The sequence below is a fragment of the Bos indicus genome, chromosome 3 (assembly GCF_029378745.1).
Source record: "Bos indicus isolate NIAB-ARS_2022 breed Sahiwal x Tharparkar chromosome 3, NIAB-ARS_B.indTharparkar_mat_pri_1.0, whole genome shotgun sequence".
Lineage (NCBI taxonomy): Eukaryota > Metazoa > Chordata > Mammalia > Artiodactyla > Bovidae > Bos > Bos indicus.
The window spans coordinates 110,276,363-110,304,268 of NC_091762.1; the positions used below are offsets into that span (position 1 = coordinate 110,276,363).

The window sequence follows — 27,906 nt, forward strand, 5'->3', positions numbered from 1 at the left end:
TCATCGAGGGCGAGGCCTCCACTCCGGCTGGGCGCGAAAGCTCGAACGCCGCTGCCTGGCTGGAGACGGCGGGAGCGGCCGCGTCCTGACGAGTAAGGCAACTGGGGACCTGTTTCGTCCCGAGTGGCGCGCTGAGGAGACCGGGGTCATGACGGGTGAAGTGGTTTCCGAGGTGAGTTCGTGCCCTTGCCTCCATCCGTAGCTGCGAGGGCCCGGCGCCGAGGGGTTGGTGGGGAGCAGGGGTCGAGCCGGCGGAGCGGGTCGCGGAGGCGGGAGGACTACAGTTCCCGGCGCGCCCCGCGGCGGCTCGGCTTCTCTACTCGCGCGGAGATAAACCCGCGGGCCCCGCGCGCGCGGGACCCAGCGGTCGGCCCCGGCTCTGGGTCCCTCTCGCCTCAGTCCCTTGCCTCAAAGCCTGTACCCGGGCTTTGCGTCGCCCTCAGGCGGCCGCCGGCCCCAGCTCAGCCTGCTCCGCCCGCCCCTTTGGCGCGTTTCCGGCGGCGGGAGCGCTTCCTCCAACAGCGCGCCCCAAAGAGGAAGGACCCAGCCGAACCGGACCGCTAGGATGCGACCGTAACCCTCCAGGCTCCTCTGTCGGGGCAGCATAAGGAAAGAGAAAGTGAAGTCGCTCAGTCATGTCCGACTCTTTGCGACCCCATGGACTATAACCCACCAGACTCCTCCGTCCATAGGATTTTCCAGGAAAGATACTGGAGTGGGTTACCATTTCCTTCTCCAGGAGATATTCCCGACCCAGGGATTGAACCCGGGTCTCCCGCATTGTAGGCAGACGCTTTACCCTCTGAGCCACCAGGGAAGTCGCGGCAGCATAAGTCTCTGTAAATGGACGGCTGGAGTCTTGCTACTGCTGCTACCGCTAAGTCGCTTCAGTCGTGTCCAACTCTGTGCGACCCTATAGACGGCAGCCCATCAGGCTCCTCTGTCCCTGGGATTCTCAAAGCAAGAATACTGGAGTGGGTTGCCGTCTTAGGGAGTTCCAAACTGGGTCTGGAAGAGGCCTCTGAAGTCATCGCACTGGGTCCCGAGAAGGGAAGGTACCAGTCTTGGAAGCCTTCCGGGCGGTGACTGGCTGATCGTTCTCGGTATTGGCATAGAAGCATCTTTCCAAATCTGTGTTCTTTTTTGGAGCTGGGGCTGAAGTGAGACAGTCTGGGGCAAAATTTAACGGGGCGCTAAAATACTCAGTAATCAACATAAGTTTTTAAACATTTTTATTGAAGTATAGTTGAATTACCATGTTGTGTTAGTTACTACTATACAGCAAAGTGACTCAGTTACACTTACACACACATTCTTTTTCATATCCTTTTCCACTATGGTTTATCACAGAATATTAAACAGAGTTCCCTGTGGTATACAGTAGGACTTTGTTGTTCAAGATAATATTTTATGCAGTTTTTCTTAAAATAAAAATTAATGCAAAAAAATTCCATAATTTGGTTTTGAACAAGATATCAAACTGAAGTGAACACACAATTCAACCCTGTATCTGCACTACACTGCCTTACTCACCTCACTCTCAGCCTGGCCCAGGTTCCAAAAAAGCTTTACAAAAGCAGGCAGCTGAACTCATGGGCCATAATTTACCCATTGATTTTTAAAATTTTAATTTTGCACAAAAATCCTTTTGATTACTGAGTGTTTTGAGACCTCCTAACCTCACTGTGTTCCTGGCCCTGATTATTGCTGGTTCTGCTCCAGATTGCCTAGAATAGAGTGGTTAGGAACATCACCTTGTAATGAGCCATATGGTTACCTAAGCTCAGTTTCCATATCCACAAATAGTGTTACTGCTTTGAGTTGTTGGGAGAATCAACAGCATACATCATGATCCTCAATGATTCCTCTGTTTGTGTTATTTTTTGTTATTATTTTAATAATTGCACTAAACATTCAAATCAACTTAGTAGTTGTCTCAGAAACCGTTCGAGTGTGGTCTTGTGCCCATTACATTACAGATGTATTTCCCCCCTTATTAATAAGTTGATTCAGAGTCCTGCGAACACCAGGGTTGTGGGGGAACTGGCATCTAGGGTTAGCTTGATCACTAACTAGTCAAGTTATCCAACTAACTCCCTTCTCCTTAGATTTTTCACTTGTGACTTAAAAAATTGGAGGGGGTAGTTTGGGGCTGAATTTCAGTCATAAACATAGAAAAGCTCTTATAATGAACCCGTCACCTAACTTCTACAGTTATCAAGTCCTGCCAATCTTGTTTCATTTACACCCCCATGTACTTCCCCCCTTTACTGGATTACTTGACAGCAAATTTCCACACATACTTCATCCACAAATATGTCATGATACATCTCTAAAAGGTAAGTGCATTCCAAAAAAGATAACTATAATATTATTACCATACCTAAAGCATTTAGAAATATTGCTTGATATTAAATGATCAGAGTTCAGATTTCTTTGACTCTTACATATACTTTCAGTTTGTTTGAATTAGGATTGAGACAAAGCCTGCGTATTGCAGGTGTTGCTGTATCTCTGTATGTATGTGTAAATACCTTAACTCTCTTTATAAGTCCCCCTCCCTCTTTTTATTCTTGCAATTTATTGTTAAAGAAATGACATCGTTTGTCCTGTAGAGCTTCCCATATCTGGATTGCCTGAGTGTGATGATATTTAACATATCATATGCATACAGTGAGAAATAGTTCACACAGAAAAACACAATAATGCTTGATTCTTATTTACCATAACTCAAAGTGTTGCCTCTGTAATATCCTTCAAAGATGAACAATGAGTTTTAGTTTGTTTTTTCTAGCCAGTAATTTTTAATGTCATCCTTTTGTTAAACCATTGTATTATTTTTTTCCCCTTATTTCAGTCTGATGATCCCATGATGATTTATGTATCTTTATGTACTTAGAGTGTTCTGTCACTTACTGGTTAATACCAAGTATATTCTCATTTTCTAGGTTCACCTAGAAATCAATGATTCAAAACTCATTTCACAAGAGGAAACAGACAGCCCTTCAGACAGTGGACAGGGCAGCTGTGAAACAATTGGGCCCTTGAGTGAACAAGGTTTGTAACAGTCAGTAATTTTATTACTTTTATTTTTAGGAATAGAATGTGGGAGCGTGGTTCTAAGTGGACTGGATTAATTAAATTATTCTCTTGATTTTTAAAATTATTAATACCTCACCTTGTTTATTCTGTTTATTATAAAAGCAAAATAATAGTGCATATACTCTTGGAAATAACTACTTCTATTATATTATTGAATGTATAAAGTATCTAAAAGCTAGCACATTGCCTAGTTAAATGCATTCATTCTGTAATAAAAGGATTTTTAACACCTGCCAGAAGGATCAGAACAGCTTTACACTTTGTAAATATATATAATTACATTTCTCAGTAAGAGATATTTTTCAAGGGAAAATGTTTTTCAAAATGTATTTTTAGATTTGCTTTGCTACGATTAGTTCTTAGTTACGTAATTTCACAAGGTGATATATCACTTGGATAATTGGATATGATTTTCAGGAGTGGTGGGACTAGGAGGAAGGCCAAATGACAGTAGGCCTCTAAAAAAAAAACTGTGTTTCCTCCAGATTCAGATGAAGAGATATTTGTGAGCAGGAAATTGAAAAGCAGGAAGGTGCTGCAAGAGAGTGATTCTGAAAGAGAAGACCCAGTGTCTCCAGAGAAAACTACCTATGACGCTGCCGAAGAGGAGGATAAAGAGAACCTGTGTGCTGAAAAGAATGGAGAAGCCAGAAGGATCCATAAAACTCTGGCAGACAGTGATGAAAGTGACGTTGAGGAGTCTTTATGTCAGGAGAATTCTGAAACCCAAATGACACCTTGCTTAGAGATGGGTCTCCAGTCTGAAAACTCTGTGGACTTTACAGTTGACAGAAAGATTTCCAAAAAGCCCTTGTGTGGTAAAGAAGGAATTGGAGGAAAAGCAAAAGTAAAATCAAAGCGAAGACTTGAGAAAGAAGAGCGAAAGATGGAAAAAATTAGGCAGCTGAAAAAGAAGGAAACAAAAAATGAGGTACATTTGAAAGAATAATTTGCTGTTTCCAGGGCAGATTAACATTTTAGGGAAAAAGAGTTGATTTTAGTTCTTGGAGGTTGTTTCCGCACTCAGAATATAGCTTTGAGTTGATTGTTTTGCAGTGAGGTATGTAATTTCAAATCTGTTGTTTGGTGGTCTCATTCTCCATTTTGGATACAAGAGGACATTTCTAAATAAGTAGGTTTCTGATTTTCTTTGTGAGCACATGGAGTTACTCTTTGCTGTTTTCTGATCTGATGAAAATTAGCTTCCATAGGAGGAATTTTCATGCACCCATCAATCGGAAGTCTTGTTTGCTAACTAGAAAAACTGTCCTCAAATTTTATAAACTAGTTGCTGTTTAATGAACTGTTAATTGACTTTTCAAAAACAAAGGTACTATTGATTAAGTTAGTTTTGGACGATTGCATCAGATCACAGCATGGATTTCAATGGATGACAAAGGAACCAGTGATAATGTTCTAGGATGCCATGTACTTGTCTGCTCATGAAATGTGAACTTTTCTGTCCTGATGCAAATTGCTGTATGATGTAGTAAAATACTGGATTTAAAATGATTGCATTTTGTTTTTTCCTTATGTGTTATCCAGGAAGATGATGTGAAACAGCCATTTAATGACAGTGGCTGTCTGCTTGTGGATAAAGACCTTTTTGAAACTGGGTTGGAGGAGGAAGATCACTCTCCATTAGAAGATGAAGAGTCGTTAGAATCAATAAGGGCGGCTGTGAAAAACAAAGTAAAAAAGCACAAGGCAAGTAAACAATGATTGCAGTAAGAGCTAACCCACTGCTTCGAACCTTTGCTTTGTGTTCTGATTTACTGATGGAACCCTAATTTTTTTTTAACTGAAGAAAAACACATGTCAATTGATATAAATTTTTCTGCTGTTAATTTTGGAACCATGCAGTACAAGTTATAGACATTCTAACTTGTTTGGAAACTAGTATTTTCATTGTCCTGATCAACTCAAAGCTGTATTCTGAGTGCAGAAACAACCTCCTAGAGCTAAAAGCAACTCTTTTTTCCTAAGATGTTAATCTGCCTTGGAAACAGCAAATTATTCTTTCAAATGTACCTCATTTTTTGTTTCCTTCTTTTTCAGCTGCATAGTTTTTTCCATCTTTCGCTCTTCTTTCACACGTTTTCGCTTTGATTTTACTTCTGCTTATCCTCTAATCCCTTATTTATCACAAACTAGTATTTTCATTACTTTTTGAGGCAAAAAGTAAGGTACTTTATTTTATTTATTTAGTTGGGCTGTGCTGGGTCTGCACTGCTGTGCGTGCATTTTCTCTAACTGCGGTGGCCAGGGGCTCCTCTGGTTGCAGTGCATGGGCTTCTCGTTGTGGGGGCTTCTCTTGTTGCAGAGCACAGGCTGTAGGCCTGAGGGCTTGGTAGTTGCTGCTCGCGGGCTCTGGAGCACAGGCTCAATAGTTGTGGTACATGGGTTAGTTGCTCTGTGGCACCAGACCAGGGATCAAACCCATGTCACCTGCGTTGGCAGGTGGATTCTTAACACCAGACCACGAGGGAAGTCCCATAAGATACTTTATGTTGTATAAGAAACAGGTGAAAAAGGGGAAGAGCTATAAATTTTATAACTTAATGGCCTCTAGGACATGAACCTTTAGGGTTTCAGGAAGGCTATGAAAGAGAAGCATCAGTCAAAGCATCCTTGTCCTAAGTGTTTGGAAGTATAATTGTTCTTCCAAAGATTATCTTTTTAGCTCCCTGAGGGGTCATTGTCCCTCCTTAGGGAAATACAGAGGTGTAAGAAATGAGGCCCCAAGCTCCATGGGAGACATCTAATTTATTTTCTAGGCATTATAGGATGTTGTGTGTCTAACATTTTGTGTTTAATAATTATTGATTTATTATTAATGTAGCATGATGTGATGTTGGAGTGCAAAAACAGTCTTTGCATAAGCAACATCCTCTTGTGTCGGTTTAATTTTTGTCTCTATTAATCCATTTGCAACCTTCTTTTTTAGAAAAAAGAACTGTCTTTGGAGAGTGGGGTCTATTCATTTGAAGAAGAAACTGAGTTGTCAAAAGGCACCACGAGGAAGGTGAGGTAGAGCCCTGTATGTTAATATTTGTCATGCTGAGCTCTTTTCCCAGCAGATTGTGGATTTCTCTGGAATTTTATTGTATCTGTTGTATTTTCCTGATTCCCAGGATATTGCTTTGTACATAGTAGGAACACAGATATGAATTAGGTTGAATCAATTCTAAGAGACTTGCAAATAAATGAGCTCTTGAAGTTTATATTGTATTGAGTTTATTAGAGATGACTGTTTCTTCTCTATCTTTTCTTGGAAAGAGCAGACTCTTAAGGGATATCTTTCTTGGTAAAAGCATTAATGTAGTCTCACTTTTTGTTTTCTTTAAGGAAAGAAAGGCAGCCAAGTTAAGTAAGGAAGAATTAAAAAAATTGCATAGTGAGACTCAGCGCCTTATTCGAGGTAAAGAAACCAATACGGTAAACATTGAAGTTTAGAATTGATCTTGATGAATGGCCTTGGTTCTAAAGCCTCTGGAACATTAATATAAACTAAGAAAATTTCCAGAACTAGTGGTGGTAAGAAGGGAATTTTTCATTTTTAAAATTTATTTAAAACTTTAAAAAATGTTTTGGCCACGCAGCATGTGGGATCTTAGTTCCTCAACCAGGAATCGGACCCGAGCCCCCTGCTTTAGCAGTGCAGAGTTTTAACCAATGGACCTCCAGGGAAGTCCTGGGAGGGAATTTTTTAAAGGGTTGTCTGTGGTCTGGCTGCATCAGGATCTCTTTTACAAACCAAATTTATAAATTCTTAGGCCCCAAAGAAATTCTGACTCAATAGACTTGAAATGGGGTTCAAGAATTTGTATTTTTAAAAAACTTCTTGGATCAGTTGATTTCACAGCTAGTTTTAAAAGCCACTGGTCTTCATGGAATTCTTTTGTACTTAGATCCTGTTTTATGTTAAAGGCAGGATTGTTTTCTATTTCCGGTGATGGCTTTGGTTGTACTGTTTAACTGAATGTAAAGCAACATTTCGGACTATATAGTATATGCCTTTGCTTATTCTGTTCCATTTTATAGAGTCTGCACTTAATCTTCCATATCACATGCCTGAGAATAAAACCGTTCATGAGTTCTTCAAACGTAAACCCCGGCCCACTTGCCAGGGAAATGCCATGGCGCTCCTAAAGTAAGAACCTTCTTTCCTTGTGATTATAATTTTCATAAACATTCAGTTTTGAGGCAAACACCTGGTGTAAAAATTGAGATTCCTCGCTCTTGTAAAACTGATCTAACCAATTCATTATGTGCAAAGGGTTGGGAATGTTTCTCATTTAGGAGAATGTTTAACTCCAGCTTGTTTTCTCCTCTCTAGGTCCACTAAGTATCAGGCAAGCCATCACAAAGAAACCATAGACACTGAAAATACAACTGAGGTGAATGGCGACCACCACAGCAAAGACTCTGCGCAGACAACAGGTGCAGGATGTGAAATGGAAATTAACGCGCTTCCTGCAGTTTCAAAGGAACCCCAGATCACTGCTAAATCCGACGAGCCTTGCGGTAAAGATTTGACAGGAAGTGAAGAGCTAGAAGTTCCCGAGAAACAGGAGCAAAGTGATGCTAGACCTCCACCTGGGGACGTCTCAGTGGCACGTCAAGAATGCAGCGTCCTGGGGAACAAGGACAGTGAAGAGCATCAGACTGAAGGGCTTGTGGCACCTGAACCTCATGCCCTCGAGGAAGAAAAAGGCCTGAGAAAAACAGAAGCAGCAGATGAGAAGGCAGAAGAGCCCAGCCAGCAAAATGGATCAACAGCAGCGGTGCCCCCTGAGAAAGCAAGGAGGTTCACTGTGGACAGACTTAGGCAGCTGGGGGTAGATGTTTTCCGTAAACCTCAGCTGGGTGCTGACAGAGATTCCTTTGTGATACTTGAAGAACCTGAAACCAACAGAGGTAATTCTTTGAATTGGGGGGAGCTTCTCTAGAATGATTTGTTCTGGCAGCTTCTAATATTTGCCAGTGTGGAGGACAGGGAACACAGGAGAAACAAATAACCACGTGGTCTTAATACTGATGTACCGGATATGGATAAAAATCATCATGTACATTTGGCAAGGTATCAGAACATTCTGAACCTCGTTTAAAAGGGAAACCTGTTGATAGTTAATGTACAGAGGAGGGTACATTGCTGTTGTTTTGTGGTATGACATTGATAAAAGCATTATTCAATTCAGTTTTTCACAGTTAGAAACATCAGCAAATTGCCTGCAAAACTGAATTTCTTTTCTTTCTTTTTTTTTCACTCATTCAACAAATATTAAACTACCCACTTCATGCAAGATGCTGTAAGGCATACTTGAGAAATCTGACATTTATCCTACACTTAAGCTGCTTAGACTCTAGCAGGGGAGATAAGAAGTAGGCAAATAGCAGTAATACAGGAAAGTGACATCTTCTATCAGGAACATGTGTCACTGATAATTGGAAAAAATTAACATGGGAAAAAAGGTAGTGTAGTCTTGCTGAAAGAAATACTTAGAATAAAGCATAGAAGTTCAGAGAAGGGATGTTTCTTACAATAGGTGGTTAAAGAAAGGCTTGAAGAAGAATCAGATGTAATTGCTTGTTCACTTTCTTCGCCTTTACGCTTCAGGAGGATCTTCTGGCTTGTTCTTCCTCTGCCCCCTGTGCTTCCATAGTCGATGACACGTTAGGCAGCCATGTTTAATGAATGAATTAAGGACTGAATGAATGATTCTTCAAGAGAGAGCCCAAGGGACCTACCTGGAGGTCCAGTGGTTAAGACTCCACGCTTCCACCTTAGCGGGCACGGGTTCTATTCCTAGTCAGGGAACTAAAATCCCACATGCTGCATGGTGCAGCCAGAAATTGAAAAAGAGAACTTAGGTATTCCCCACTTTGGGTAGATTTCCTGATTTGTAGGTAAAATTGGGTTTTCTTCCTCTACTTCAAGGCAGTGTCGTTTGATAATTAAGAGCTTAGGCTTGGTAGCAAGATCAGAATTTGAGTCTGGACGACATCACTCACTGTTTAAACTTGTGTATGCTATTTGACCTCTCCAAGGCAACTTTAAAAAAAAAATGAAATAACACTTCTGGTTCACAGTGCAACACTATAGTGAAGCTATGTTAATAATGCATACAAATGGAAAGCATAAAGAAACACTCAAATGGTAGCTGTTCTTTGTATTATTAGTGAAATTATTTAGATCGAGATGCTGCTTTATTAACTAGCATATGGTTGGCAGGTGCTAGGTCAGCCACAGTATCAGTTAAGTCATTGTTGATTGAATGGGTGAATTTTGTGGAAGTGGAGAGAAGGACATTCTTGGGAGGGACAGAAAGCGCTCTGTGTGGTACATATTGGGAGGATCTGTAAGTCAGTTTGACCAGAGCAGGTGGTGGGGTGGGAGAGCTGTGTAACAGAACTAGCATAGCTCTATTAGCAAAGAAGTGTGGGAATAAGCTGGTGCCCAGAGCAGGGAGAGAAAGTTTTGTTGTGTGGGACTAGACATTACCTAAAAGCCTCAGACTAACAGGTGAGGAAGAAACTTATACTAGACACTGAAATTTTGTTATGGGAATAGAAGTTTTCTTTATCATCTCAGACTCAGAAACAGGAGAGGGAAGCAACCTCCTTTTTGCAGCAGTGGAAACAGTGTCAGACTTTATTTTTGGGAGCTCCAAAATCACTGCAGATGGTGATTGCAGCCATGAAATTAAAAGACACTTACTCCTTGGAAGGAAAGTTATGACCAACCTAGATAGCATATTGAAAAGCAGAGACATTACTTTGCCAACAAAGGTCCGTCTAGTCAAGGCTATGGTTTTTCCATGTATGGATGTGAGAATTGGACTGTGAAGAAAGCTAAGCGCCGAAGAATTGATGCTTTTGACCTGTAGTGTTGGAGAAGACTCTTGAGAGTCCCTTGGACTGCAAGGAGATCCAGCCAGTCCATCCTAAAGATCAGTCCTGGGTGTTCTTTGGAAGGACTGATGTTGAAGCTGAAACTCCAATACTTTGGCCACCTGATGTGAAGAGTTGACTCATTGGAAAAGACCCTGATGCTGGGAGGGATTGGGGGCAGGAGGAGAAGGGGACAACAGAGGATGAGATGGCTGGATGGCATCACTGACTCAATGGACATGAGTTTGGGTAAACTCCGGGAGTTGGTGAAGGACAGGGAGGCCTGGCGTACTGCGATTCATGGGGTCGTAAAGAGTCGGACGCGACTGAGCGACTGAACTGAACTGAATGTATTAGATACTGATTGATTTTTTTTTTTTAGTAGTAGTTATCTTTCTTAATTCTCATAACCCCAAGTATTATTTTGCAAATGAAGAAAATGAGGTTTGGAGAGGTTGGGTAATTTTTCCAACATTGCAATTGGCTTATACAGGGAGCTAACACAATGCCTGGCTCATAATAGGCACTTATTTTTAACTCAGGATATGTTTTCCTTCAGAACTAATATTTGACATGAATGTCGGGTTTCCAGATCACTCTGTTTCATAATATATGTGAAGTTAGGGTCAACATTCATTTATTTATGCAGTGAACTTTTACTTAGCATGGTGTTGCTTGCTGTATGTACCAGTAAGATGTAGTCCCTGCTCTCAAGGAATTTAAAATCTAATAGGAGTTACAGGCAGGAAATTTGGATATTAAGTGCTATGCATACTTTGAGCCTAGAGAAAGAGTTCCTCACATGGAGTCAGGGAAGTTTCTAGAAGGAGTTGATACCTGAGCTGAGTCCTGAAGCCTGAGTAGGAGATACAAGGCAGAGAGGTGAGGGAGGGCTTTCTTGGTGAAGGGGACAGACCTGCAAAAGACAGAGAGACAAGAGAAAGCAGAGGATGCTCTGGTTAGCTGAAGTGAAGATTGCAAGGTGGTTGATGACCAGAGGCCCGAGGGTGCAGGGCTTTTAGGTGGAGACATGAGCTGGAGCGGAGATGTTTCACTTAAAGAGGAGATGAAAGCTGGGAGAAGACTGAAGGAAGGAGAGGAGCTTGAACAGGGGTTCTGTGATGAGAAGGGTGGTGATTGAGTTGCGTAGTAAAGAACAAGGGAAGTGGGTGCTCCATTGGGTTGGGGGATGAAGAGTTTTGAGGGGCCTGGCTTTCTCCAGAAGAGTGAAAGCTACTCCTGCCTCACTCTTATCTTAGGTCCTGAGTAATCTTCCTCCATTTGTTTTATTCTCTTGGCACCAATGATGACCTTCCTACTTCTGTTCCCTTCCCACTGCCACTGCCTGCTGTTTCCAACTTACTGAACTAATAAGAAATGGGATGCAGACTTATAGCTTCTCTCCCTACTCTTTGGTTTGCAGTGTAAACATGCCATCCCTTTGGAGTTGGATTTTTGCAACTAAATAAATGATGTTGTTGTTGTTTAGTCACTAAGTCATGTCTGACTCTTTGTGACCCTATGGACTGTAGCCCACCAGCCTCCTCTGTCCATAGGATTTCCCAGGCAAGAGTCCTGGAGTGGGTTGCCATTTCATTTATCCAGGGGATCTTCCTGACCCAGGGGTTAAACCCACTTCTGCATCTCCTCCATTACAGGTGGATTCTTTACCACTGCGCCACTTGGGAAGCCCAGTAAATAATGTCAGGGACTCATTGAAAAAGGTTTCTTTCCAGTTCTTCTCTTTTTCTACTAAGACCCTTTAGGGAGGGAAAAACCACATCTGGATGCTAACCACAAAACTACCGAAGTATGAGTTGAGTGAATTTTAGGAAAAAGAACCAAACTTGGAGTGCCCTGGACACATTATCATGGAAGAGAAAGCACAGCGTATGAGAATAGCTCGAACCCAAAGAAACTGTTCTTTTCCTTTCTTTTCTCTTTATAAGTGTCAGCTCTCTTACAACAGATCCCATTATGGTATGATTGGCTTGTTACACAGTGAGTAGGGGATGGTATGAGGTGACAGCTGGCTGAGGGAGAAAGAAAAGAAAGTTCTGAGCAAAAGTGGTGGGGAAGAATGGAAAGGCCATATTGCAGTTAGACCACTGCAGTCATAGTACCTGTGTGTGTTCCCATTTGTATATAAGTTGGTATGTGGTGAAAGTCGCTTAGTCATGTCTGACTCTCTACAGCCACATGGACTGTAAGCCGCCAGGCTCCTCGGTCCATGGAATTCTCCAGGCAAGAATATTGGAGTGGGTAGCCATTCCCTTCTCCAGGAGATCTTCCCAACCCAGGGATCGAACCCAGGGCTCCCACATTGCAGTTGGATTCTTAACCATCTGAGCCACCAGGGAAGCCCAGGGACCACCTCTCAATGGGATTTTCTTTCTCAGTGTACTGAGTATATCTGTGTATAAGTTTCATGAAGAAACTTCCAGCCCTGCTGCCAAGTTACATCACTAATTGCATTGATTATTTTCTTTTTTTTGCCACACCACATGGCTTTGGGATCTTAGTTTCCCTGCTTTCCCACTCCAGGGATTGAACCTGGGCCCTCAGCAATGAAAGCTCAGAGTCTTAATTCACTGGATTACCAGGGAATTCCCTCTTTTTCCATTTTTTAAATAGACCTTGCTTGTATTTAGAGAGATTGCTAATAAACAGTGAGATGTTCAAAATACGAAATATTTTAAAAGGAGACTGAAACCGGTGACAAATTAAGCCCTTGCATAATTAAGGAGTATGGTATTTTTCTACCAGCTTAATGCTTTTTAAAAAAGAATTGCACATATTTAGAAACTTCAGTTGTAAATTTCTACCCTAAAATGAGTTTTAAGGAACTCATTTAGTCCTTTAGTTTGGGTTAAGGTATATGAATTGAACACAGGTGTTGGTAGCAAAGGAGTTTTTGGTGTGTCTCTGTGTATTTTTTTTCCTTAAACGTTTGTTGAACCTGGCTTGTACTTCTTAATTGGGATCTAAAAGGCAAACTGACATACTGGTTGGTGCTTGGTTTAGAACTGGAAGCCTTGAAGCAGCGTTTCTGGAAGCATGCTAATCCCACAGCCAGACCCAGGGCTGGTCAGAAGGTGAATGTGAACATCATAGTGAAAGATGTGGGCGCTGACGGGAAGGAAGAGCTCAAGGCAGACGTGGTACCCGTGACTTTGGCAGCGGAGAAGCTGGATGGGGCAAGCCACACAAAACCAGGTATTTGAGTTCATGGAGTTGTTTTATTTGTATATTTTTACTGGCCACGAGTAGGGTGGAGTGCCTGACTCTTGTACTCTGGCTGGTCTTCATGGCTGCTGAACACCCTATAGTGAGACGTTATAGAATCTTTTTCCTTGGAGACGCCAGAGATTGGATATGGCCTCGTTGTATGAGGTGGGTAAGATGACTTTATTTCTTAAAATAGTTTTTGTCTTATTGTTTAAAAAAATACCCATTGTAGAAAATAAATGGAATAAATAACAAATTTCTGCAGTAAACAAAATTTCTGGAATAAACAAAAAGATTTTCTGTCAGAGACATCTTCTGTAACCATGTTGTATGGCCCTTTAAACTTTTTGCATGCATGTACATGTCTGTTAGAAAACAAAATAATAATGCGATCATACATCATGCATTCTGCTTTGTAGTTTGTGTTAGGGACAGATCTGTTGTTCTCACTCCCACTTTGAAAATATGAGCAATTTATCACATAGAAAAAAATTAAACACTTAGGAAAAGGTATAAAATGAAAAATTAGGGAGGGGACATATGTATACCTATGGCTGATTCATGCTGATGTTGGACAGAAAACAACAAAATTTTGTAAAGCAATTGTCCTTCAATTAAAAGATAAATTAAAAAAAAAAATTAGTCTTCCCAGAGGCAGCTTAACAATTTCATGTGTGTCCTAGGAAAATTCATATGCATTTACTATTGTGTAAGTGTATGAGAGAGAGACACTGAACACTTCCTCTCTGCCAGACACTGCTCTAGGTGCTTTACAGTAAATAACATCAGTGTCCTTATTTTATATCTGGGGAAACTGATATACAAAGCATTTAAACAGCTTGCTCAAATTTATATAACTAGTAACTAAGAGATGGAGAAGGTGATGGCACCCCACTCCAGTACTCTTGCCTGGAAAATCCTATGGACAGAGGAGCCTGGTAGGCTGCAGTCCATGGGGTTGCAAAGAGTCGGACTGGACTGAGCGACTTCACTTTCACTTTTCCCTTTCATGCATTGGAGAAGGAAATGCAACCCACTCCAGTGTTCTTGCCTGGAGAATCCCAGGGACGGGGGAGCCTGGTGGGCTGCTGTCTGTGGGGTCTCACAGAGTCGGACATGACTGAAGTGACTTAGCAGCAATAAGTAAGAGAATTAGTAGCCTAATCCAGACCATCTAACTCAGGAGTTCAGATATACATACTGCTTTTGAGGTTTTTTTATTTTAACATCATATGATATTCCAGTGTATAGGTATAACATGATTTGTTTAATGATACTTCTGTTAAGGGACATCATGTTTGTTTCCGTTTTAGTATTTCATACAATATTGCATCCTAGTATCACATATATGTTAGTAAATCTTGATGCAAAATTCCTTACAGTGGAATCACTGAGTCCTAGTCACATTTTCCATCAAAATAAGTTGCACCAATTTTCACTCTGAATGACAGTGTGTAAGAGTTCCTATTTCTTCCTGTTAATAATGGATATAACAAATGTTTGCCTAGTGTATAAAAAGTGGTATCATTATTTTGATTTGTATTGCTAGTAAGAAGTGAGGTTAAGCATTATTTTTAACACGAGTTCATATCTTTTGCTCATATTTACTCTTGAGTTGTTTCTCTTTTTCTTCAATGTGGGTACACTTATCAATATTTTCCTTCATGGCTTCTGAGCCAGAGATTTTTGAAGGTCCACTTGCCCCCGTTCCTTTCTTTTTTTTTTTTTGCTTTTTTATATAATAATTTTATAATCTCTGTAATATCCCAGGGTATAGAACATAATTATGGGAGTTATCGCCTACACTCAATTCCTAATATTCCCCCTTTGTTAAGATAACAGAAGCCTAAAATACGAAGGTCTCTGATTTTCTTTTTGTGATGTGCCTAGAACACTTCTGGAGTTGCCTGAAATGGACACTTGTGTTGTTGTGTGTAGTTGGTCATTGCATCTAAAGCATCTCTTCATACTTTTGTTCAGGGGAAAAGCTTCAGGTGCTGAAAGCTAAACTTCAAGAAGCAATGAAACTCCGAAGGTTGGAGGAGCGTCAAAAACGCCAAGCATTACTCAAGTTAGATAATGAGGATGGATTTGAGGAGGAAGAGGAGGAGGAGGAGGAAGAAATGACAGATGACTCCGAGGAAGATGGAGAAGAGGAGGGAGAGGAAGCCTTGGAGGAAGAAGAGGAGAAAGAAGAGGGAGCGGAGGAAGAAGGCAATGAGGAGGTTGCTGGCAATTACGTGGTTTTGTTACTAGGTCACGATGAATAAGGGAAAGAGAAAATCAGATCTGAGTAAGAGGCTGATGAGCATGTTTGACTGTAGAAGAGATTTCAGGGTCAGAGATGAAGGTAGCTCATGTGTACTGAATCTTAGTGCATTCAGTTCTTTCAGCCCCATGGAACACCTGTAGTTCACAGTCATGCCCTGGCTTCTGCCCGTTGGTTTGGATATTGTACTATAATGCTGATATCGAAATGGCTTTCTATTAAAGAGTTTTATCTTTGTTGTTCATTTAGATTTCTCTATTTAGGAAAAGAAAGCACTTTTAACCTTGGCCAGGTTGAGGTCTGGAATAAATTCTCAGGCCAAGACCTTCCCAAATTAATTGTTGAAGAAGGTATTTGTAGATGGGCCTCTTGCCCTTGTTCTAAGGTATTGTTTTCCACCTAGAGAAGACAGGTGATGGTAGGATTTTTGGTATTAGGAAGAAGAAAAGTGTCCTTATTTGAACAGTGGAGTCATTTGAAAGAGCTGGTTAATGTTTACCCCTTGGTAAAGGAAGAGGAAAGCCATGGCTGAACCGAGCAGGGTGTCACAGTCTGGTTGAAAGCCAGGAGTTGTCCTGCAATCTCAGGCTAATCATGCAGTTTCTCATTGACTCAGTTAAATGATAATCCAGTTCATTCAGAATCTTGTAGCAGTTTTGAAAGGGTAAAAGGTAAAGTAACAAAGTATAAAAGAGCTCTAGAAGTGTCTACAACTAATAAATTGTGTCAATGATGATGGCTGGCCTCAGCTCCCTTCAGGTTTACCTTTTCAGACTTAAGACGTGACTTGTAACTAAGCAGCCATATTTCAGCTAGTATGTTTGCTTTAAAATTTTTTGACCTGTACTATTTTGTTTTTGGGTTGGCGTGATTGATAAAGACTGCAGAATTCCTTCTCGGTGGTGAAGAAATAGAAACCAAAGATGAGAAAGAAATAGATAAAGAAAATGATGATGGCAGTGGTGAAATTGGCAAGTCAGTTGGCCTGTCTGTCCCCAAGCCTCTCTCATCTGATTCTACCTTCCTTCTATTCAAGGACAGCTCTTCCAAGATGGGGTAAGTAATTCTCTCTAAGGAAAGATAAGATTCCCTGGTAATACCAGGGAATTTGCCCCTCTTGGAAGAAGTAGAAACAGATATTCAATTTACCTACTTATTTTGTAGTTACTCTCCTAGTGAAGAAAAATCAGAAATAGATGAAAACTCAGGCAAAAGACCTAGCAAATTAGGTAAGTAGTGACTCTTATATAGAACTTGAAACATGATTTTTCTCTGATCCTCCAGCTTTAACATTTAAGGACTACAATTCCATAAGGTTCCATTTTTCTGAACCTTGGTGAACTTTTCCTGGTCTTACCTGTGACCGTGATAGGAATTTATGAACTATGTTGTTTTTCTTGGGAATTCCCTTGTGGTCCAGTGGTTCGGACTCCATGCTTTCACTGTTGACGGCCCAGGTTCAATTCCTGGTTGGGGAACTAAGATCTCACACGTTGCATGTTGTAGCCAACAAACAAAAAATCCCAAATATTTCTCTTGGTCCAGTTTTTGAAATCTTACATGCAGTTTCTTTCCAGTTGACCCTAAGCATTTAATAGGTCGTTAGTGAATATGTGTTGATCGAGTGAAACATGAAACAGTTCATGTAGATCATGTAGATCAAAGGAAGATGTATAAGTGATTAGATAATGGAAAGGGTAATCATAGGCATTAGGGAAGGTGAGAGAAAGACAGGAACTTTGAGGTGTCACTTAGCTCAGAGTGATAAACCCTGATTGTATGATGCTATCTTAGTACCATAATTGACCTTTAATGTAATGTTTTAGAACATGTAACTTGAGAGGTCTACCAGTGGATCTTACCAGTTTCATTCTCAACTCTTTCCTAAACAAATCTGACTTATTTCTGGGAATCATGCACTTAAAAGTTGTCTTTCTTTAGATGAAGATGATTCATGCTCATTACTGACCAAGGAGAGCAGCCACAATAGCAGCTTTGAGCTGATAGGCTCTACACTTCCGTCCTATCAGCCCTGTAACAGACAAACAGGCCGTGGGACCAGTCTTTTCCCTACAGCAGGAGGATTCAGATCTCCTTCCCCAGGGCTATTTCGAGCCAGTTTGGTCAGTTCAGCCTCGAAGGTGAGATGCTAATGGTTTTCTAATCTCCTCCCCCTTTTGCTTCCCGCATTGCTAAATAAAGTGTGTCCAAGCCAAAAACTCCCACCACATTATGTATGTTCAGTTTTAAAAATCCACCCCCTTTGTGTATTAAAAACAAGCCTCATCCAGGGTTCTTTCTTTCTTGAGGATGTTTTTTTTAAGCTTCCCTTGGCTATGCATTGTCCTCCCCAACTGCAATTGCCTGAGAGTAGATTAAATTTTACAAATAGCAGCTTCTGTTGTCATGACAGTGAATGACATTTGTAAAATGTTTTGTTTTTGTTTGGTTTTGTTTTGGTGCCAGAGTTCAGGAAAGCTGTCTGAGCCTTCACTTCCCATAGAGGATTCCCAAGATCTGTATAACGCCTCCCCAGAACCTAAGACACTTTTCCTAGGAGCAGGAGACTTCCAGTTCTGCTTAGAAGATGACACTCAGAGCCAACTGTTGGATGCAGATGGGTAGGTAGTTTTATGTTTCTGTGGGTGGGACGGTGCTGGGTACTGCTTAATTTTGTTTAAAAATAAAGCGAGCTTCTGTCACTCCATCTGTGCTTTCTCTTCTGAGAAAGAGAGGTGTGCAGACCATTAGTATATTCTACAAGTTTGAACAAAGTCTATCTAGAAAATAAAAAGTAAATAGCCTTGCTAGTGTTCTGATCCTTCAATTTCTACCTTATTAGACCTGCATAACTCTAATAAGGTCATCAAATTTCCCTGTATCCATATCCCTGCGGGCTCAAATGGTAAAGAATCTTCCTGCAGTGTGGGAGACCTGGGTTTGATCCCTGGGTCGGGAATATCCCCTGGAGAAGGAAATGGCAACCTGCTCCAGTATTCTTGCCTGGAGAATTCCATGGACAGAGGAGCCTGGAGGGCCCCAGTCCGTGGCATCGCGGAGAGTCGGACACGACTGAGTGACTAACACTTTCACTTTCGTCCCACTACGTTAGGATTTTTAGGTGGCATTGAGAATTGACACCTCTGTGGCACATTACATGGCTATAACACCAGGCCCTACTCTAGCACCATCTGAAGCCCCAAATTAGCCTTTACCCTTTGTCTTTTGAATAGCCTTTATTCTTTCATAAACATCCCCCTCCCTCTCAAGGTTATCACAGGCTAAAGTCTGACACTCTTGTCTTCTGGTTCAGAATTCAGCTTCTAACTTTGCTTTTGGAAACGAGTTCAGGCTTTTCCCCCACTACTTTTTTTTTTCCTGGAGCATTTCTTACACTCTTCATTGGGCTTGTAGGTTCTTAAATGTTAGAAACCACAGGAATCAATACCAAGATTTGAAGCCTCGGTTGCCGTTGGCCAGTATGGATGAGAACGCCATGGATGCCAACATGGATGAACTGTTGGATTTGTGTACTGGGAAGTTTGCATCTCAGGCTGAAAAGCCTCTGCCTGGGAAGAGTGACAAGAAAGAGAACATGGAGGAACTTCTGGATCTTTGTTCAGGAAAATTTACTTCTCAGGGTAATTATCCAACGAAGCAGCAAGGCTCACCCACCCAAATATCTTAAGTCAGTGTCCATGTGAAGAAGTCCTTTAGTCTCAGGTGAAATGTTCACGGAAAACAGAGCCATGGTGGATTCTTGAACCTAGGTTGAATTCACTGCTTAGCTCCTAACATTTAGAGCTCTTACTTTTTTAGGATGGTGAAGTATCACCTTAAGACTGCTTTAACTTTGGCCATATGACTTGTTATTTGAGGCTGGAATATGTGCAAAGCTTAGAGCGGTGTCTACTGCAGAGTAGATTTCATATAAATGCTAAGTTATTACTTCCACCTGCGTACCCTTTTCTCCTTCTCACACCCCTGCTAGAATGTAAGCTCTTTGGGAGCTGGGATCTTTGTTTTATTCACTGCTGTCTCCCTGGTGCCTGGCACATAGTAAGCACTAAATAAGGATTTGTTGAATGAATGGATGGTGAGCTCTTTTTGGCAAGCTTACCTTAGAACTGTGTTGAGCTGGCATGTCTTCAGATGGCTGGGGAAAGAGGATAAAGCTGTCAGTTCTTGGTGACAAACCTTTTTTTTTTGTTGTAATGTAGATGCCTCTACTCTGGATCCATCAGAGTTAAATAAGCAGGAGAAGGAGAGTAGCCTGGGTGATCCAATGGAAGAAGCACTCGCTCTTTGTTCAGGCTCTTTCCCAACAGACCGGTGAGTCTCAGTGATCTGAGGGAATTTGGCAAGTTCCATGTTCTGATAAAGTACAGGGGTAGCTTCTCTGAGCTTAGCAGTAAATGGTCATCTTAGGGGCTTCATATCCTGAGAGTCTTGCAGTGGGTTTGAGTCTCATATTTGCATAGAGAAATTATTTATTATAATGCTTTCATTTAGTTGATTGGGAACAGGGTAAAAAAGGCAAGAAAAAGCACATGGAAGTTCTCAACATCACCAGTGATTAAGGAAATACAAATCAAAACCCCATTTTTTAAACACTTCCTCACTTGTAGCAGTTACTCCACTTTTGGGTATATACACAGAAGAACTGAGAACACGGTTTCTTAGTAGATATTTGTACACCCATGTTCCTAGCAGCATTATTCATAATAGTCAAAAGGTGGAAGCATCCCAAGTGGATGCACACATGCTGCTCCTGCTGCTAAGTCGCTTCAGTCGTGTCCGACTCTGCGACGACCCCTTAGACGGCAGCCTACCAGGCTCCCCATCCCTGGGATTCTCCAGGCAAGAACCCTGGAGAGGGTTGCCATTTCCTTCTCCAATGCATGAAAGTGAAAAGTGAAAGTGAAGTCGCTCAGTCGTGTCTGACTCTTAGCGACCCCATGGACTGCAGCCCACCAGGCTCCTCTGTCCATGGGATTTTCCAGGCAAGAGTACTGGAGTGGGTGCAATTGCCTTCTCCAGGATGCATACATAGTGGAATATTATTCAGCCTTTAAAAGGGAAGGGGATTCTGATACATGCTAAGACATGGATGAACTATGAGGAGATTATGCTAAGTAAAATGAGCCATTCACAAATATGCAAATACTGTATGATTCCATTTATATGAGGTACTTAGTGTAGTCAAATTCATACAGACAGGAAGTAGGAAGGTGTTTGCCAGGGGCTGTGCTGCCGTAAGAATGAGGAGTTGGTATTGAAAGGGTATAGAGTTTTAGTTTTTTAAGATGAAAAGTGTTCTAGAGGTTGGTTGGATAACACTGTGAATGTACTTAACACTAATGAACTGTACACTTAAAATGGTTAAGACAGTAAACTTTATGTTGTATGTATTTTATCACAGTTAAAAAATTTTTTTTTTTTTGAAAGGCAAGATATCTTGTTTCCTGTTTCTTGAAGAGATTGTTGGGGCTATAAGATATTTTCAGTCCCCAGGTTGGCTGACTGCTTATAGTTGGCTTTCAACAACTTTGTATGGGTTTGTTGATTTGTATCTTAGGGAAGAAGAAGGTGAAGAGGAGGAATTTGGAGACTTTCGGCTTGTCCCAAATGATAATGAATTTGATAGTGATGAGGTGAGTTTGAAGGGAAGAAAGTAATCATAATGAACTCCATGTATAGCTGCTGGGGATTTTTGTTTGTTTTGTAGTTTGAATTCTTGAGACGTCTGTTTGGCATGTTATCAAAAGCAGTTTCCTAGACTGAAATGTTTGGGCAGAAGTTTCTGAGTCTGTCTTAGCTGAGGGCGCATTTTATGCTGTGTAGCTTTGCGTGTGGTACTGTATGATTTTGCAGGATGAGCACAGTGAGTCTGACAAGGAGGATCTGACACCGGAAGACCGTGAAGATGATGATGAGGAAGACCTCCTGCAGCAGTCGGAGAAGTCAAAACGGCAAATGTAGGTGTTACAGCCCTTCCTTCCATTGCAAGAAAGTTCTCCTGACAGTTGAGCTGTAGCTTGCCACCACCATTTTACCTACATTTACTGGTTCTATTTTTGCTTTTTGTGGTTAACACAGATTGAATAACATCCATTTACATGATATCTTTTGAGTATTCAAAGATAGTCACAACTTCTTCAAGTGATTTCTGTACTAAACATCCCTATTTCTTCAGCTGTTTCTCACATGACGTTGCTTCCAGACTCTTCACATATGTGGATTCTCTTTATCTTCAGGTGTGGTCTGACTACTGCCCTGTGTGGTGGTGCAACCACGTCCCTTGCTCTGGTTGCCTACTACTTGTAAAGTAACCAATAAGCATAAGAACTGAGTCACTGGAGAGCCTGAGGATCTAGTAGATGATTACAATTCCGCATGTTTTTTTTTCCTTTGAATTACCATCATTGTAGGGCTTCCTCATCCTAGTTTCAGGCAAATGACCCACCGTTAATTTTTTAAATATTTTGTTGTTTTGATGATGAAAGTAAGCCATTTATTTTAGAAGATTTAGAAGAATACGGAAAGATAAGGCGTCCACCATTCAGAATATTTGTGAAAGTGGTGGTAGTGTTACTATTGCCTTTGTTAGGCATATATTTTCATGTGGTTGAGATCTGTAAAGTGTTTTATATATGCAGTTTTGCATCTTGCTTTTTTCACCACTTACTATATCTGTAAATATTTTTCCATGATATTGAAAATTGTATAAAAACCGTTTTAATAGATATTTCACATTTTATTGTATGTGGATGACTTTTAGATTTCAAATATAGGACATCATATTGATCCTTATTAGATTTATTTGTTGTGTTTAGCCCATCATTCCATTCTGTTGAGATCAGTTTTGGATTCTAATTTGTCACCTGTCAAATTAACCATCTCATACAGCTTTGGGTCATCTATAGATTTTTTTCTAAGGCAGTGGTTCTTAAACCTTATTTAACTATAGTGTCCTTTGTTCAAATGAAGTCTTATAAAGAATGGCAGCTAAAAGTTGAGCTGCTCAAAGAGGGTTAGATGGGAAGATTGAGGAGCTTGGTGGCTTTTGGCCCCTGAAGGAATTCCTCAGGAACCCTAGGATTTAGAGGAACTCAGCTTTAAAATAATGATGCAAGTCTTTGATAAAAATCACCTTTCAGAAAGCCATCAAGCTTCTGCCATTCTCGACCATAGATAACAGCAATATGAACTCAAGGTGACAGTCAATTTGTTTTCAGTATAACCTGAAGTCAAAAAAACGAACTTGTGGTGGTTTTGATTACCACTAACTGAGCCTCAATAGTCACTGGAAGGACTGATGCTAAAGCTGAAGCTCCAATACTTTGGCCACCTGATGGAAGCAGCTGACTCATTGGAAAAGACCCTGGTGCTGGGAAAGATTGAGGGCAAGAAGAGGAGGGGGGCGACAGAGGATGAGATGGCATCACTGACTCAGTGGGCATGGTCTGAGCAATTCCCCGGAGACAGTAAAGAACAGGGAAGCCTGGTGCACTGCAGTCCATGGGGTCACGAAGAGCTGGACACGACTGAGTGACTGAACAGCAACAAGTGAGCCTCAGTCATACCTGTAATTTGTGGGTCAAGATTTGGCAGGCTGAGGAAGACCCCAGGCTATTACCTTTCCATACCATACTGTCTCTAGTCTATCTCCTGAAGCTGGTGAGCCTAAATGCAAAACAAAATAGTGTGAACCTTCTGACAGGTATGTCTCAAATATATAGAGGAGATTGAGAGCTCTGGCTTTGGAGTCACCAGCCTAGGTTGAATCCAGATTCTGCTGCCTCTCAGCTGTGTGGCCATCAGGAAGTTGTTTACTCTCTGAGTTTCAGTTCCTTCAACTGTAAATCAAAGGGAACAATAATAATACCCCTCCCTGAGATTATGCAATAATGCTCCAAAGCACAGTTATTGGCACAAAGTAACAGGCTTTTAAGTATTATACAAACGTATTATTATTATTAATTTTTGCTTGTTATTAGAGGTGGCTGTGTGTTCTGCTTTTGTCATTACTGTGTGTATATTCATTGTTGTATTTTCCAATTTTCAATATTGTTTTCCAGGAGATTAAAGAAATACCTGGAGGACGAGGCAGAGGTGTCAGGGAGTGACATGGGAAGCGAAGATGAGTATGATGGGGAAGAGCTTGATGAATATGAAGAGGATGTGATTGATGAAGTACTTCCTTCTGATGAGGAACTGCAGAGTCAAGTCAAGAAAATACACATGTCAGTATCCCAACAAGCCCTTCTGAGCAGTGGGGTGCATCTTAAGGCAGGCCCTATAACCAGCCAGAGTGGCCCTGGTTTTGAACACCATATTTCTCCTGTCGTAGGAAAACAATGTTAGATGACGATAAGCGCGAGCTACGTTTGTACCAAGAAAGGTACCTTGCTGATGGGGACCTGCACAGCGATGGTCCTGGACGAATGAGGAGATTCCGCTGGAAAAACATAGGTATCGTGATCATTGCCTATAGTGATCATTGCCTTCAGAAGCGAATGGCGCACGGTCCGTGTTTGTCCAGTCTAAGCCGGCAGGAGGAGTTCAAAACTACAGCAGCGGTTGTGGTGGACCTGGCCTTGACCTTTATTTTCCATTCGTGGTGGGAAGAGCTTGTGTCAGTGTATTATAAACGGACAGGGTTCACTAGTGTCTGTCAAGACACCCTCTCTTGTGGGGATTGCAGAATGCTAATAGCCTTAACTCTTCGCTTTAGATGATGCTTCCCAGATGGACTTGTTCCACAGAGACTCTGATGATGATCAGATTGAAGAACAGCTTGACGAGACGGAAGCCAGATGGAGAAAGGAGCGAATTGAACGAGAGCAGTGGCTTCGGGACCATGTAGGAAGCCTGCAAGAGATTTGCCTATTCCAACCCTAGATATGAGGGTCATCTCAGTCACCCAGCTTGTCATGAGAGTTGTCAAAACCTTGGGCAGTGTATTGCTGTCTCTTTTAATCCTTGAATTTTCTTTTATGCTTTGAAAAGACTACCACGGGCAGTTGTATTCATGTTTTTGTCCAAAATACTTTTTTTTTTTTTTGTCTGAAGCAACAGAGGGTAGCAAAAAGGAAAACAAATGTTATCCCAAGTATTCTAGCTTCCAGACTATGCTAATTCTTTGGGTCTTTGGGGGAACCGTGGGCTTCTGTTAATGCTGTCTGATTTTTATTTTCAGGCACAGCAGGGGAAAATTGCAGCTGAAGATGAAGAAGAGATTGGGGAAGACAGTCAGTTTATGATGCTGGCCAAGAAGGTTACAGCCAAAGCTCTGCAGAAGAATGGTGAGCTCTTAGTCCTTCACAGGGGCTGTCCCCCTGGATTGTAGGTGCTGGAGCCTTGGAGGTGACTCCAGCCCTCAGAGGCTTTGCAGCTTAGTCATGGACCTGTGTCTAATATTATCTTAAAGGGGCCCCTCGGATGGGGAGAGACAATATTCTTTCAATCGAATTCTACTGGACAGTAGATATTGTAGTGGAGGGTGTATATGGCTGGTTTTGCTTTATGTTCTAAGGCAGCTCGTGCATGTGTGCGGGCTGAGTTGCTTCACTCGTGTCTAGCTGTTTGTGACCCCACTGACTGTAGCCTGCCAGACTCCTCTGTCCATGGTACTCTCCAGGCATGGGAGTGGGTTCCCATGCCCTCCTCCAGAGGATCTTGCCAACGCACGGATCAAACCCGCATCTCGGGTTCTTTACCACTAGCGCCACCTGGGAAGCCCTGTAAGGCAGCTCAGAGGAGTGAATTCTGGCTTCTTTGTTTAGTCGCCCAGGATTATATACCTAAGCGTTAGAGCTGGAATTTGTCTTATCACTGTTGTTTTTTCTTATTATTACTGTTAATCAGACAGTAAGTTTAGCTGAATTGTCTGTCTTAACCACTTACTATACTTTCAAATCATGATTATAAAATAATCAGTTCCTCTGGCCTCAGTTTATTAGCTTAGTTAAGGGCCTGATAGTTTGTTTAGATGTAAAAGTAATTCTACCCAGTTTTGCCCAGAGCAGACCTCTCTGTCTTTTCTTTTCAGTCAGTCACACTGTGGTTATTCAAGAATCAAAGTCTTTATTCAGAAATCCTTTTGAAGCCATCAAACCGGGAAGTGACAACCAGGTTGGTTGGGGACCTTGTTCGTGTGAAGTCATGATTTGCAATGTTAGAAGGCCTCAGTCAGGTTAAGGGAGTGCTCTGTCATTAGGGGAGGGAGGCGGCTGTGGGAATGGAAGTAGGTGTCAAAGGAGCCTGCTATTTCTTTTCCATTTGAGCAGGGTGGAAATGTGTCGCCTCCAAACCTGGCGGGTGCAGGGAGGAGCTGGCTTCTCCTTTCTTGGAATTTGATACCAGATGACTCTTCTTTCCTCAGCTGAAGACAGGCTCCCTGCTCAACCAGCCCAAAGCTGTGCTTCAGAAACTGGCTGCCCTCTCTGACCTCAACCCCAGTGCTCCCCGAAATTCTAGAAACTTCGTCTTCCATACACTTTCTCCTGTCAAGGCTGAGGCAGCAAAGGAATCATCTAAGCCTCGGGTAGGGAATTTGAGAACTGATTTGGCGACTCTCCAAAGCAGAGTGAATGAATGAGTGAATTGAATTGAATTGAAAATATATATGTATTTCTGGCTTAAAGATTTATGCCACAGTGTTAATCTTGCATTCCCAATAAGGTACAAGGGGATTGCTAACCCCAGTAAGTATAATCAGCTGTGAGACTTGCCTGGAAATTTTCAATTTCTTTTTTTCCTAATTATCCATGATTTAACTATGAGCTGCTTAAGAGCCGATTGAAGCTAAGTATGAGTGAACCACAGCCTGTACAAAGGTCTTGAGTTGATTCTTGTCTCTTTCTCTGCTCTGTAGGTACGGAGAAGGGGTCCGTCTTTAATGACATCCACTTCACCTAAGCGCCTCAAAATAGATGATAGTACTTCAGAATCGAAGCAAAGCATCTTCCGTTACTTGGAAAGCTAGCGCTATGAGGGCGCCAGCACCTCTGTGGGGGCTCCATTGAGAAGTATCTGGCACTGAAGGCTGGAATTGATGCTCACGTGGATGATCCCCACCTCCTTCACAGTCAATGCATTAAGATTGAGGACAGATATTCCGGTTCTTTCCACCATGTGGCTCTGGACATCTCTTTCCTAGTATTACTTCCTGGGTTGGCCACTAATAATTCTGGAGTGTTTACAACAGCAACTTATGGGATACCTGAGTGTCCTTCATTAAATATTTGACATTTTACCCTAGCAACTAACTGGATTGATTCCTTTTGGTGAAAGGGGTAGTTGGAGGAAGAAAAAGTGTGACAGGACAGAAAATTGCAGAAAGCAGTGAATACTGAAACTGCGATGATGTCTTCACACCCCTACGACATGCAGGATGGTTACCAGGACTCAGTGAGAGGGGCTTCTTAGAGGACCTAGGAATCAACAGATGGGCTATTTTAGAAGTCATGCCCCTTCCGTTTTCCTTTCTGGCCCTTCCCAAGGCAGTCTCAAATTTCCAGTTCACTTTTGCTTCCTTTATAATAAGCACTCAAACTGGTACCCAAGTCAGAAAGAGCAAATTTTCTGGAGTATAAGGATGAAGATAGAAGGTTACAGCCAGTGGCCATCCACATTAGATAGTCTGTGGACCAGAGACCTCTCTTCTAGGACTTCAGTTTTTGATTTGAAACACTGTTGCTCAAGGACCTTCCTTTTCATTCTGACCGAAGAATTATATATAATCATTATTTATTGCATTCAGCTGGGTTGAGTACGTTGCCCTGACCAGTCAGAGGACAATGAAGTAATAACTTCATTACTTATTTTGAGAGAAGACCATCAAGGAGTTTCATCAAAATGTTGTCAAGAGGATTGCCACCAGTCCCAGTTTTCTCCGAACCACCATGAGGCTCTCAGAATTTTAAACATATTTTTCCTCCCTCGGAACCAAACGTCACTGCTTCCTTGGAAAAACGTCCCATGTAAACACTGTGGTTTCACTGTCATGAGCTGCACTTGGGAAGCTGGGTGAGCTGTGCCAGTTTTTTTTAACTGGTTGAGGAATCCCAATTTAACTGATGGAATTAGGATATAGGTTTTCTGCAGTTGTTTCTAATGTACAAGATGCTGACTTTGATGGAATTTGCATTTGTATATTTGTAATCTTATAACAGAGAAAATGTATATAAAGATGTTTTAATATGTATGTAGTTTTTCAATAAATCCAGTGCCTGGAGGGCACGATTTGGTGTCCAGACTAAATGCTCATTCTTAGGTCAAAACCTGTCTAATGTTGAGCATTTTGCTTTTAGGGTGCCTCTCTCCCAGGGGAGGCCTCTCGGCCTGGTGTGAGAGGCACTGCTGTTGTCCCCTCAGTGTCTTCTCAACTCCGGTGAATTGATCACGTT

General features: G+C 41.7%; 1 protein-coding gene across 1 annotated transcript; it reads left to right on the forward strand.

Moving 5' to 3' along the window:
* Positions 1-27,760, forward strand: CLSPN (claspin). Its single transcript, XM_019957861.2, has 25 exons — positions 1-172; positions 2,949-3,057; positions 3,588-4,033; positions 4,648-4,809; positions 6,050-6,127; positions 6,451-6,523; positions 7,147-7,255; positions 7,442-8,022; positions 13,021-13,212; positions 15,205-15,449; positions 16,374-16,549; positions 16,658-16,722; positions 17,435-17,634; positions 17,960-18,114; positions 18,908-19,134; positions 19,714-19,825; positions 21,072-21,147; positions 21,368-21,471; positions 23,575-23,739; positions 23,847-23,968; positions 24,231-24,358; positions 24,696-24,801; positions 25,548-25,630; positions 25,881-26,042; positions 26,373-27,760. The coding sequence occupies exons 1-25, from the start codon at positions 149-151 to the stop codon at positions 26,481-26,483; spliced, it is 4,011 nt and encodes a 1,336-aa protein (XP_019813420.2). The 5' UTR covers positions 1-148; the 3' UTR covers positions 26,484-27,760.
* Positions 27,761-27,906: the final 146 nt, after the last annotated feature.